The 14,870-nt window shown below is 25.9% G+C and overlaps 1 protein-coding gene across 1 annotated transcript; it reads left to right on the top strand.

The window, feature by feature from the left end:
* Positions 1 to 533: 533 nt before the first annotated feature.
* On the top strand, positions 534 to 9,642 carry LOC133784997 (WAT1-related protein At1g25270-like). The gene is made up of 7 exons (XM_062224258.1): positions 534 to 764; positions 2,440 to 2,502; positions 4,030 to 4,146; positions 5,924 to 6,170; positions 7,078 to 7,236; positions 8,025 to 8,176; positions 9,357 to 9,642. The coding sequence occupies exons 1-7, from the start codon at positions 559 to 561 to the stop codon at positions 9,640 to 9,642; spliced, it is 1,230 nt and encodes a 409-aa protein (XP_062080242.1). The 5' UTR covers positions 534 to 558.
* The last annotated feature ends 5,228 nt before the right edge of the window (positions 9,643 to 14,870 follow it).

Here is a 14,870-nt window from a genome sequence, read left to right as displayed (position 1 = left end):
AAGTTAATGCCATTTTTTAGATGAATAAAACAAATAAATAAAAATTCTATAGCTGCATTGCTTGCTGATTATAACTACTACTATATATGGTCGACAATCGCTGCTTTATTTTTTTATTCTTAGTTTCTTATTATGTGGTCTACATAGTGAGCGGTACAAAATATTACATGCTAGCTTTTTGAAAAGCAGGAATTAATCTAAATCACCAGTACACAAAGCATGTTTGTCATATCATATATAGTGCGACAAATATATCAACAGTAGTATAACTCAAAGCACCTGTCACATACATTATAGGTTATAAATCGAACACTTGTAAGTACGTAAGTACTTATTATTTGAATTTGGCTTTGGCTTTTACAAGATTGAATATCATTAGTCATAAAATTGTGATTCTATATAAAGCTAATCCAGGAAACAGTTGGGATCCACTAAGTCATGTTTGCTCAATAAATAGGCCACTTGGCCACATATCTTTCTCGCTCGTATTTTCTTTAATCTGTGCGTAGAAAGCAGTAGTAGTGTAGAGAGAGAGAGAGAGAGAGAGTACTAGCAGAGATGGGTTTCGAGAGAAGTCAGATATGGGAGGGTTTGCATGAGCTGAAGCCAGCTCTGTTGATGATGGTTGTTCAGGTTGCCTATGCTGGAGTCAATGTGCTCTACAAATTGGCTGCCAACGATGGCATGAACTTGAAAATCATTGTAGCGTATCGCTTTGTTTTCGCCACTGCTTTCATTCTTCCCCTTGCTTTCTTCATCGAAAGGTACCTCTTTTTTTAAGCAATTTTTCTTCTCTCATATACTAAAATCTATGTATAACTAATCTTTGTACTACTTTTTGTTTAACTCAATCATTGGTTAATCATGATATATATATATATATATATATAATAGAGTGTACATGTTCTATCCATGTCTTTTTTTTCAGCCTGGTTTTTTTTTTGTTCTTAGTTCAAGAGAGAAATACAATATTTAGCATTTTTAATACTTTTTAATTTTCAGAAAAAAAAACAAAGTTTGTTCATGCCAGTTAGTGACGTCGAAGCATATGCTTATTTTAATAATGTACATTCTTGGAGTAACAATATTCTCTATGATTTCTAAAAAAAATCTGAGTAATTGGTTTTTGTGCAATTTTTGCTACAATGAACAGTGATTCTCATATATTTTCATGGGGTACTTTTTTCATATTTAATATGTCCATTTACGTTTGGGTCTGAAAATATGGACACTATGAAAAACCTTAGATATAACATTACCGAACGTGAATATTTGATAATAATACCACAAAGTCGACTTGGGAAATTTGTAAGAATATAGGACATCACAAGGTTGATCGGAAAATTTGTGGTTATACATGCATGCTGTTCGAAACAGGTCATAAAATCTAACATATATTAGAAAGGTCCCAAACCGAGGTCAAGAGTGGAGTGTAGCGGAAGTCAAACTTGCTCTTGATACCATATTACAATTTGAGGGGAGAAAGATTACTAAGACTAAGATTGTGGTTCCATCTTAAAATTAATTAGTTTTAAGTAGAGTAACTCTTTTCCTTTATAAAAATATTCTTCTTCATATATATTTTCCCCGTGGAACTTTTTTTATATCTAATAAATTACCAACTTGTGGAATGCATGTAAACAAAACTACTTTAGCTATGGAATAACTTTAATTATATAAAGAAAAGCGTAATTACTGATGTTGCAAAGTGCTTTCCTTTATATAAATATCTAACATTTATCTATATACTAGATACAAACAATTTTCAAGGTAATAAATAAATAATATTATATATATTAGAATGTCATAAACATATTAAATGAAAAGTTAAACTAAAATATTGTTAATAGTGTTTTAAAAAAATATTTATATAATACGATAATTTTTTCAAATATAAATGATAATTTTTTTAATAAAAATAAAAATTATGTATTATATATTATTATAATAATATTTTATAATATTTAAATTTATATTAATATAAATATTAAATATTATTATAATATTAAAATTTTATAATATTTGAAATCATATTAATATAATTAGTAAAAAATTAAGATTTATATTATTATCATAATAATATTTTATAACATTTGAATTTATATTATTCTAATTATTAAATATTTAGTCTTGTATTATATATTATTATAATAATGATATTTTATAAAATTTGAATTTGAATTTATATTGATATAATTATTATATATGTAATTTTACATTAAATATTATCATGATAATGATATTATATCTTTTTAAAAAATAATGATATTATATAAGTAATATATATCTATTTTTAATTAATTTTAAATATATATTCTATTAAATATTTAGAATGTTTGGTTAAACTTAACAAAAAAAAATTTAAAATAAAGAATTTCTATTATCTGCACATTTATTTTTACTCTATAAACTAATCAAATTAATGGATTAATTTCACAGGAATGCTAGGCCAAAGCTAACTTGGAGGATTCTTTTTCAGGCCTTTTTATGTGGGTTGTTTGGGTAAGTATATTATTTATATATATAATACATACCACATTAATTATTTACATATATATTTATATATAAAGTCCACCTTTTCTTTCTAGGTATAAAAAATTGATGGGCATTTACGGAATATATTCATAGAAGAATAATTTTAAAATATGAGTACTAATTTTTCATTTCCACAATTTACGGAGAGTAACATATTTTTTTAAAAATGAAATTAAGTTACACCTTCACATATATTTATACTAGGTAAAATCAATGTGTAGTTTACTTAGTTTTATTTTAAAAAATATATTAGTTTATTTTTATTATGATTTTTTAAAACAAAATTTATTATATATTTTTTTTAATTATCATATAAATTTTTTTTAAAAATAAGTAATATCATATATTATAAAAGAATGACATAAAAAGTATAAAAAAAAAATTAAACTAAGATATTGTCTATAGTTTGAAAAAATAAAATACATTAAACCAATAATCGGTTAAGTAACTTTTTATATATAAAGATATGCGGCATGTTAATTTTAAAATTTAATATTTTTTTTCTAATTTTCTTTTTAAAAAAATACATATGAATTTCAATATATATAATAAATTATTAAAAAAATTCTAAGTTAAACTATAAATTTAAAAAAAAAAAAATTCTTCAAATTTTAATTTTTTAAATACAACAAAAAGTTATATATAAATATAAATTATTTAATTAATGGCTAAAGTAATTAAAATAAGTAATTTCTCATTAAAAATAAAAAATTAAACGGAAAAATAAGAAAATATATATTTATGTCATATTTCACTATTATTATTATATATAAATTTGGATAAAAAAAATACATTAAATGACAAAATAAATAATTAATAAAAGAAAGAGAATAATAAATTTAAGCAAATAAATATTTTTTGATTATAATTTTGAAAAAAAATAAAATAAAATAATTTAAATACTTTAATATTAAATTTTTAATAATATGTAATGATAAATTATTATAGCTCATTTATTTCTTTTTTATTAATTTTTTTTTTCAATTTTTTACCTTATTTAGATATCGTTATCACTTTTTTATTTATGTTTTAATTTATTTACTTGTTTAGAATAACTAATATTGTTAGAAAACAATAAAAAAAGTTAAATCAAAGGAAAGAAAAATAAATATATAAAGAAAAAAAGATAAATATATATATATAATAATTAGATTTCCATATTTTCCAATAAACAATTTTTAATTTTTTTAAATGTTATATATACATATCAATATCCGCATATATATTATATATTGAGAAGAGTGTAAACAAATTAGAAAAGAGGGTGAGAATTGTTTGCAAAGTTGTAATATTTGTATATTGAGAAGAGTGTAAACACAAAATATAAATATTACATATTATAATTTTTTTTTTAAAAACAAACAATGTGTTTTCGAAGAGTAAATTTTTTTGCGAAGTTGTGCAACTCTTGTTGTCATTAGATGTTTAATACACAAATATATTATTATAAAGACTACGATGAAATAAATACTAATATATAGTTATAATATACAGGGGATCACTGGTGCAAAATCTGTATATTGAAAGTTTAAATGTAACATCAGCAACGTTTGCATCTGCCATGAGCAACCTCATTCCTGCTATAACATTCATTTTAGCCGTCTCATTCAGGTATGCATATATATTATTATCTCACTTTTTTTTAATTATTTCTATTTTCTTTTCTAAATGGACTTGAGCATAATTATCTCTATAATATTTACTCGATTCTATATTTTTAGTGTAGTGTTCTCTACTACTTCTGTATATATACGCAGAACAATATTAATCTTCTAAATTAAGGCTCAAATATGCATGAGCAGTTGTAGTCGTCATTTTTTTAAGAAGAGTGTGTTCATTGAATATATATGATTTATAAATAAAAATATGGAGTTATAATACCATAAAACTAATTAGATTCACAAGACCCTAACCTATATATTGCAAAGTAATTAAGAGAAATTTATAATCACGGCTGTTTAGAGTTTTGAAGTTCATGTATGTATTTATAGTATTTTTTTATAAACCTCAGGTACACTATTATGTTTGGAAAATAATGGTTAATAACTGATATAATTTAAATGGTAGCCAATAGATAAAATATAAATATACACTTACCGAGTAATAATATGTATATATACTGGACAATTTTTCTACAGGGGCTTCACTTTAAGCCCTACCGGTAGGGCTTTTAGTGTTTCTCGATCCGTGAATAGTTTTCGGCACGATTTTTTTTTATGACCGTGTATATTGTAGATATTTAAAGTATCTTGCAAATTTTCAGAAAATTCCGAATAGTTTACAATACCGAGGACAATTCTTCTATATGGGCTTCACTTTAAGCCTACCAGAAGGACTTTTAGTGTTTCTCGACCCGTGAATAGTTTTTGGCGCGATTTTTTTTTATGACCGTGTATATGTAGCTATTTAGAGCATCCTGCAAATTTTCAGAAAATTCCGAATAGTTTACAGTACCGAAAACTAGGTTCAAACATGTTGTTTTCCACACGCATAAAAAAATTAGTCACGAGTGCAATAACATGTTTGAACCTAGTTTTCGGTACTGTAAACTATTCAGAATTTTCTAAAAATTTGCAGGATGCTCTAAATAGCTACAATATACTGTATACATGATCATAAAAAAAAATCACGCCGAAAACTGTTCACGGGTTGTAAACACTGAGAGCCTTATCAGTATGGCTTAAAGTGAAGCTTCTATAGCGGAATTCCCAAGAATTGTCCTAAATATATATATATATATATATATAAAAAGTGGGCAAGTAATAACATGTTTTTACGTTTCTAAATTTACTAAAATAATTAAGTTTTTATGATTGTGATATAAATTTTAAATAAATAAATAATATTATATATAGAAAATAATATAAATATACTAAAAAAAAATTAAATCAAAATATTTGTTTATGATTTTTTTAAACAAAAAAAAATGATAACTTTTTATTTCCACAAACTATACTTTATTTTAGGTACAAAAAAATTATGATATTATTTAAATCATACTTTAATAATTAGACAAGAAATTTATTTATTCTTGATAGAATATAAATGTTATTCTAATATTTTTTTTATTTTGTTACACGCTCATATATATTATTTATACACATAGGACACTGCTTATATATAATATATTTATTGACATATTATTGTAATAATAATATTTTATAACATATAAATTTATATTAATATAATTATTAAATATTATTATAATAGTAATATTTTATAATATTTAAATTTATATTAATATAATTACTAAATATTTATTCTAACAAAATATAATAAAAATTAGGATTATATATACAAAATATTGATTGAGGCATCCCATATTTTATATCTATATATATATATATATAAATCCATATATATATTTGAACAAGTACACATATTTCAGGTTAGAGAAGCTGAACTTTGGTAGGTCATCAGGGAAGGCTAAGGTGTTGGGATCACTAGTTGGAATAGGTGGAGCAATGCTTCTAACCTTTTACAAAGGAGTAGAAATCAATATTTGGTCAACGCACATTGATCTTTTGAAACAGAGCCACGTGGCATCACCAAAGGAAGAGTATGGTAATCGTCTCCTAGGATGCTTATTGTCTGTGGGCAGTGGCACGTGTTACTCTTTATGGCTCATAATTCAGGTAAATAATTTATTTCTTTTATGTTTTATACGTAATTTCGTAGTTTTTGTTTTAAGGGTTTATATTCTTTTGAATTTGGTGTTTTATTATTTTATTTGTTTGGATCCTGTGTTTTGATAAATTGTTTTTTTTTAGTCTTATATTTTGTAAAATAGTTAAAACTAAACTTAATTTTGATCAATAAAAAATTGAATATAACAATACAGTTTTTAAGCAGAATGATTTTATTTTTGTTCTGAAATATTAGTTTGGTAAATTATTTGTGATTTTAATTGAGAAAATATTAACCATAATTAAATTTAGGGTTCTATTTTAACTATTTTACAAAACATAATATTCAAAAAATAATTTATCAAAATATAAAATTCAAACAAATAATAATATAAAATACATGATTCAAAAATATATAAACTCTTTTTTTTAATAATTTTCTGGATCATTTGTAATAATAAATAAATAAACATAAAAATATAATCATGACATGGAGAAGGTACATATGTGCATGAATAGAGAGCTGACAACTTGCACGTGGCTAATATGACTTTATATTCCATGATCTATTATGAAGATATTGTTAGAATGTGAAATTTGATTTAGAAATTAGAATTTTGTGCATGGAAAGAATTAATTAGTGGTGGTTCTTCCTTTTGAATTGATTTGGATTTGGATTTGGATTGTACTTGATAGAGTTTTTTTTTTTTTGGGCTCGAATATCATTTTAAAATATGAAATGTAGTTTATGTGGTACATAGTATAAAATACTATCTCAAATATAATTAGTGAAATAACAATATTTTTTATATATAAGACTACTTAGGCGAGAATCTATTCGCTAACAGACACATAAAACATATAATACTAATTTTTTTGTTAGTATTAATTGTGGTGTTTTTGTTTGTATTGACAGGCTAAAATGAGCAAGGATTATCCTTGTTATTATTCAAGCACAGCTCTGATGTCATTAATGGCGTTAATACAAACTGTAGCTTATGCCTTGTGGACGGAGAGGGATTTGAACCAATGGAAATTAGGTTGGAATATTAGGCTTCTCAGTGTGGCGTACTCGGTATATATATAATACATAATTTTTTTTAATTCTGTTTTTTTCTTATTTTATTTTAGGTATTTGGTCGCCCAATACATGGAAATATATTTGATATTAAAGCAAAATCAACATCCATGTGCCAAATAAATTGAATTGACACTAACTGATATCACAACTTTTGGTTACTAGGAATTTTGTTTTTTAAGTTAGTAGGATATTATTAGATAAACTTTAAATAACTAATGTATATAGACTTAGTTCACATCTCAGATTTTAATAAGAAAAAATATTTTGTGAGAGAAGATAATGGAAAAAAATTATTATTTTATTAATTTTTTTAATGATTTTTCCTTTTCTTTCCTTTCTCTTCTCTTCAATATATTTAAAATTGTTCTAAATTTGATTAAATTATATTAAATTTAACTCATATACTTTTTTAAGAAAATATTTATTCTCCTATTTTTTGTTTTAATCCAAATAAAAGAAAATATTTTTAAAACTTTTTTTTCTCTCTAAAGTTTGAATCCTCCAAAGTAATGGATAAAATTTAAAGAAATAGTGCGATCCTGTCATTTATTTTATTTTGTGAGAGGAAACAAAATACAAAAAAGAAAAAGCCAAGATTTAAAAATGGGTTTATTAATATAAATGTACACATTCTTGTATCTAATTGCTTCTTCATGCTACTTAAAATGGCTAAACATTTTCTAGATAATTTAATGTTTATTTCAATGCTTGAGTTCAGTTTATTTGAATGTAATAATAATAATAATAATAATAATAATAATGGTGGTTGATGTGATTAATAGGGTGCTGTAGCTTCAGGACTAATGGTGACAATGATTGCATGGTGTGTCCACTTAAGAGGTCCATTGTTCGTCTCTATTTTCAGTCCTGTTATGCTTGTCCTAGTAGCTATAGCTGGTTCCCTTCTTCTCGACGAGAAGTTACACCTGGGCAGGTATAACTAATATATATATAAATATATATATATTTATATATATTCTTTAGAACTTGATATGATCAAACTAACTAATCTTGACCCTTAATATGAGTGTGGACCCCATGTGATTACTCTCATTGTGGGGCCGACTTAGATCACACGCAACTCATAGTAAAGAAAGTCATCACTAGATCTTGCCCCTTCAAATCAAACATTAATTATGTCGATAATAATAATTAATCATGTTGGATTTATTAGTCTCTTTGGCACCCAATTTCTTCACACATCTATGTTATAATATTCATAATATTATAAATGATTATCATTCTTAATTGTGATCTCATTTGTTTAATTTTATTTATAAAATTTATTAATTTTTTTTATTAAATTTGTATGATTGTTATATAAATTTTAAATAAATAAAAAATATTATATATATAATAATGATTCTAATATATTAAAAGAAAAATTAAAATAAAATATTGTTTATGATTTTTAAAAATATATATTTATATAAGTTAAATCAAATAAAAAAATAACATATTTTCCTTTTAAATGTAAATAATAATTTTTTTAATAAAAATTAAGATTATGTATTATATATTATTATAATGATATTTTATAATATTTAAATTTATATTAATATAAGTATTATATATCTAATTTTGTATTAAATATTAATATAATAATAATATTTTATAATATTTAAATTTATATTAATATAATTAGTAAAAAATTAAGATTATATATTATAATAATAATAGTTTATAATATTTAAATTTATATTAATAAAATAATTAAATATCTACTCTTGTATTATATATTATTATAATAATGATATTTTATAACATTTAAATTTATATTAATATGATATCTCTAAGGCCCTTTAGTTTAAAAACCTTTAATTTGTAAATTATTTTATCAAAATTAAAAAACTATGAACCCCAACTGTAATTTTTACTAGAATTCTAATAATATAAATTACATTAATCACTTTATGTATGCTATAATACGAAGAGTTGGACACTATATAACGTCCCGTAACAATATTCATTTTTTAATGTAATTAATTTACATAAAACAGGTGTTTGCATAGAATGACATAAAACGATAATGAATATAGTTTTATATAATGAAATAATCTAAGTATATTTCATCATAATTTGTTGTTATATTAACTGTAAGAGAAACATGGCAGTGTATTAGGAGGAGTGCTAATTGTGTTTGGGTTATATCTGGTGCTGTGGGGAAAACGAAAAGAGATGAAGAAGGAACTTCAACTGGCACCATCACATAGCTTTGGTGATCATTCGGAATCGATCGACATTGTTGTGCTCGCCCCTACTAATCCAAACAAATTAATTAGTAACACCATCGATGGCAGCACAACAACTGTGGCACCTAATGATTTGTCATATGTCAATAGCTCATCTCAAAAGGAGCATCATCAACCGAAGGATTCACAAACAACAGACAGAAGATAAAAATAAAAATGCATTTTGGTACATCTATATATGTTACATATAATCTTATTTCCAATTTCGGTTGTACGGAAAACAATAACAAAAAAAAACATTTTAATCATACATACCCGGCACATTCTCATTCTAACTTATACTATATATTTACAAACCAATTAACCAAACTATCATTTTTGAGTAACAATTGAAGCAACCAAGCAAGATCCTGATAAAATGGATGGCGGTCATACTAAAGTAAAATTATAGGTACTCAAATATGAATCTATATTTTGTTTAATATATATGTATATATATTAGTAATATTTTTCTAAAGTATATGCAAATTGTGGTATTTTTACAAAATTGCAGGGCCTATTTGCATGGTCAATGCCAAGCTATAATTTTGTAAAAGGAATAACTTGAAAAGTACGTACTTTTGATTAATTAACCAAATACAGTCACTAAATACGCTTAGTGAGATATGACCCATTTATATAATTACATCTTTCATAGTACTACTTGAAAAATACACTGTGTTGTGAGTGTTTGAACAGAAAAAATGATATAACAGGAATAGTAACTAAAGTTATGTTTGGTGAGATGGATGGAGAATAGGAAGGATGGAAAGTAGATGAAAAATGTAGAATATAAAAGAGGGAGAAGAGAGTAGTAATCCTTTCATGGTGTTTGGTTAGAGAGATGGAGTAATTGAAGGATAGATGAGTATTTATTTATGAATTTTTTTTTATAATTATAATTAAATTTTAATAATATTTTATGAGGGTATAATTGTAATTTTAAACAAGGGTGAGGGAGAGTGTGGAAGGATTCCAAATGAGAGGTTTACGATAATTCACTATTCTCTCCTTTATCCTTTCCTTCATTTAACCCCTCTTGCCAACACAAGAGGATTTGTTATCTCTGCCTATCTCTCTCTCCCTCTTCTCCTCTCCATCTACTCAATTCTCCTTCCTGAAAAAAATTCAAAATATGACTACAAATGGAAAAAAAAAACACTTAAAATGGGCACCCTACTTAATTTTTACATAGAATAAATATTTCAAACATATCTTTTTATATATTAAACTCACCAATACACATTGGATCAAATATGATTGAATTATTTTTAGTCACAATTTTTGTCAGGAAAAATCATCATTTCATTATAACGAACTTTGACAGAGAAGTAAAGCCAAGATGCATGTCAAATTTAAAACTATAAGCTAGTAAGAACCAAAATGTTTCATTACTTTCTTAACCATCGCGATATTTTTATCAATGGGAAATTTGAGTTTTTATGCTTAATAAGGTGTCATAAATAAATAAAAAATACTAGGCTTTCTAATCATTTCAAAAAAATACCCAATCTTTTGATAGTATCCAAAATACCATTCGCATAATTTTTTCCATTTACTTCCTCTTCTCTCTTCCCTCTCTCCCCATCAACTCATTCCTCTCAACTCTCTCTAAAAAAAAATCCATGGGTAAGGTAAAATATAAGAGAACCCAATGTAATAGCAAGTATTCCTTACTTAGGACACTAAAATATTACATTTCGAACAGATCTGGGTATGATTTTTGAGTTTTTTTTGCGATTTTTTTTTTCAGATCGAAAACTTTGAAATATACAGAAAATCGACGTGGTTCGATGGTGCTCGATGCCAACTCGATGGGGCCTTCAAAATCAAGATTTTCATGAAAAAATCGATGTTACTCGATGGTGGTTCGATGATGTTCGATGTGATTCTTGCGAGATACGTAATTTTTCACTCGGGTGTCCGTTTGGGGAGATTTTTTTTTGTATTTTTTCAAGTTCAACACGTTTGAGATATGTATATGTACATTTGGGAAATATGAATCTTGAAAAAAAATGACAAATGCAAAACATACCTCATGTTCAAGATATGTTTTGGTACGTTTTCAAGTTATAAACTTTGAAAATGTGTATGTGAACATCCAAAATGTGTAGATCTAAAAAAATACAAACAAAAAAAAAAAATCATTCCAAATGGACACCCGAGTGAAAAATTATGTCTCTTACAAGAATTGCATCGAACCATCATCGAGCAACCATCGAACCACCATCAAGAAATGTCAATTTTGTCATGAAAATCTTGATTTTCTAGGCCCTATTGAGCTGGTATCGAGCACCATCGAGCAAAGTTAATTTTCTACATATTTCAGAGTTTCAGATCTGAAAAATAACTCAAAAACCATGCCCAACTCGATGGTGTTCGATGCTACCTCAATGGGGCATTCAAAATCAAGATTTTCATGAAAAAATCGACGTTGCTCGATGGTGGTTCGATGGTTGCTCGATGGTGGTTCGATACAATTCTTGTAGGAAACATAATTTTTCACCCTGATGTCCGTTTGGGATGATTTTTTTTTTTTGGGTATTTTTTTGAGATCTACACATTTTAGATGTTCACATACGCATTTCAAAGTTTATAACTTGAAAACATACCAAAACATATCATGAACATGAGGTATGTTTTGCATTTTGCATTTATTTTAAGATTTATATTTCCAAAATGTGTATATACACATCTCAAACGTGTAGATTTTGAAAAAATACAAAAAAAAAAAAAAAATCACCCCAAACAGACACCCGATTGAAAAATTACGTATCTTGAAAGAAATGCATCGAACACCATCGAACCACAATCGAACCTCCATCGAACCACTATCGAGCAACATCGATTTTTTCATGAAAGTCTTGATTTTGAAGGCCCCATCGAGCTGGCATCGAGCACCATCGAACCATGTCGATTTTCTGCAAATTTCAAAATTTCAGATCTATCAAAAATCGCAAAAAAGAACCCAAAAATTATGCCTAGATCTGTTCGAAGTGTAGTATTTTAGTGTCCTAAGTGAAGAATACTTGTCGTTACATTAATTTCTATTATATTTTACCTTACCCATGGACTTTTTTTAGAGAGGGAGTTGAGAGGAATGGGTTGAGGGAGAGAGAAAGAAGAGAGAAGAAGAAGTGGATGGGAAAAATTATGAGAGGAGTATTTTGGGTATTGTCTAAAGAATTGACATTTCTAAAAATGATTTAAATGTCTAGGATTTTTTTTATTTAGAACCCCTCATTAAGCATAAAAATTCAAATTTCCCTTATCAATCTACCCCAATTTGTTTTTCCTTCATTTCATAATTCCATCACAAGCTATTCTCAAGAAAATAAGTTATTGATCATATAGGGCATGTTTGACATTGTTTTCTGTTTTTTGTTTTCAAAGTTGTGTTCTAAAAAATGAGAACAGAATATTATTTTTATAGTTTTCAAAAAACAAGAGGTGTTTGATTAATGTTTTCTAAAAATGATATTTTAGTTTTATTTTTTTAAAATCTTAAATAAAATATTAACAAATATATTTACAAAGAGAAAAATATTTTAAAATTTTTAAAAAATAATGAGATAAAATAATTTGAAAAAAAATGATGAAAAATAAGAAGTGAGAAAGTAAGGAGAGAAAATTCAAAGAAATAGAAATTGAGAAGAGAGAAATTGATCCAAGAAAAAATGAGAGAGAATGTGATGAGAAAGAAAGTGAAGAGAGAGAAATGAGCAGAGAGAAAGTAATTAGAGAGGAAATGACAAGAGAGAAAAAATGATGAGAAAGAAAATGAAGATATATTAAGTGATGAGAATGAAAGTGATGTAAGAGAAACTAATGAGAGAGAAAATTATGTGATAATAAATGATGTTAAATAATAATAAATAAATAAATGATATAAGAAAAAAAAAATAGACAAATTTTTTTTTAGAACAACAGAAAACAACTTTTTGTTGTTCTCAAAATTTTCTGTTTTTTGTAACTTTGTTTTTAAAAATTGTTTTATGAAAACAACGCCAAACAACTCAACTTGTTTTTAAAAAACAGTTTTTAGCTTTTAAAAACAAAAAATAGATTTTTAGTTAAGGTGTCAAACACCAAAGCTTTTCGGATTTTATAATTCGTATTGACAGTGGGAAAATAATTTTTATTTTTATTTTTAGTGTTAAAACCATATCAAGGTTTCACGTTTAAGAATCTAAAAACATATATACAAAGCCATCATCATGAGACCATAATTTCAATAAAACAAGGTAATGTATAAGATAGAATACCACTCAAAAGCATTTATGCACCAATAAATAGCAAAAATATTATTGGTCGTGAGAAAAACCAAAAGAAATCTAATTCAACACAAACAATGATTAAAAAAAAAACTAACATAATGTAACGAAGGAAGTTCACAAACTGTGGGCTGCGAACACAAATTAAAAAAAAAAAACTACTTATCTAACGTACCAATTTAGAATGTATGGATGAGGATGAAGGTGTGATTTGTTGGAGGAAGACAAAATAAAGAGGGCAAACACCCAAAGATATAGATTTGGGAGAATTTCTTCATAGAATATTCTCCAACAATCCTTTTGAGAAAAGTGTAAAAAATTGTCATGCCAAAGGAATTGAATTTCCTAATGATTTGAGAAATGATGAAGAAAACTGCACGCTTTCGTGCACAAATGATCCCAACCTATAAAACCAATGATAATATTATAGGGATTACCCAATCCACATTTGATAAATGGATAGTGGTGAAACCAAATCCAAAGGCTTTGATGCACTAAATTTCAAGGTATTATTCACGGGGAACAAAGTTTTTCCCACAAAACTTTGATGGATGGTGCTAGTATATGGTTTAGACAATTACCAAATAAGCACATAGAGAATTTGGCGAATTCTGAAAAGGTGTTTATAAGTACATCAATAATAGACATATTAACACAAAGATTATGATGAATTGCCTAGACAGGGTTTTCTATGTGGTTTTTAACTATCGAGATAGTGCATTTTTCTTGTAGTGGAGGTTACATAGCTAGAAGCTTTGAGGTGATAAGAAGGTGCAAGATGACTAGAAATTTGCGAGCTAACCTAGAAGTTTTGCAAGATATATTAGAAGTTGCAAGTTTAGTTTGCTCCATAAAGGTAACAAGCTTAGAACCGACGATTACAATCTATGATGTCATTTGGTTGGTTGTAATGGAGTGGTAATTGTAATGCCCTGGATAGCCAAGAGTGTTACACCGAGTGTTTATAAAGGTACAAGACATGCTAATCAAGTCATTTAGTTCAAAACGTATCACTGAAACTATAGTTGAGTTAGGGTTAAAATACTTTGATCTCAAGACTGCATTTCTTATAAATGAACAATATTCTTTTTACATGGGATTCCAAAAGTAATAAGTTGAAGAC

Source organism: Humulus lupulus, chromosome 6 (assembly GCF_963169125.1).
Source record: "Humulus lupulus chromosome 6, drHumLupu1.1, whole genome shotgun sequence".
NCBI classification, from domain to species: domain Eukaryota; kingdom Viridiplantae; phylum Streptophyta; class Magnoliopsida; order Rosales; family Cannabaceae; genus Humulus; species Humulus lupulus.
The sequence above is the reverse complement of the archived record's forward strand: the minus strand, read 5'-3'. Positions and strand labels throughout refer to the sequence as shown.

What these genes read in the sequence shown, in the direction of transcription:
- LOC133784997 (XM_062224258.1), top strand. Translation starts at nt 559, where the DNA reads ATGGGTTTCGAGAGAAGTCAGATATGGGAGGGTTTGCATGAGCTGAAG. An exon ending in ATTTTAGCCGTCTCATTCAG is followed by an intron (nt 4,147 to 5,923) that starts GTATGCATATAT and finishes CACATATTTCAG; the next exon opens with GTTAGAGAAGCTGAACTTTG. An exon ending in CTTTATGGCTCATAATTCAG is followed by an intron (nt 6,171 to 7,077) that starts GTAAATAATTTA and finishes TTGTATTGACAG; the next exon opens with GCTAAAATGAGCAAGGATTA.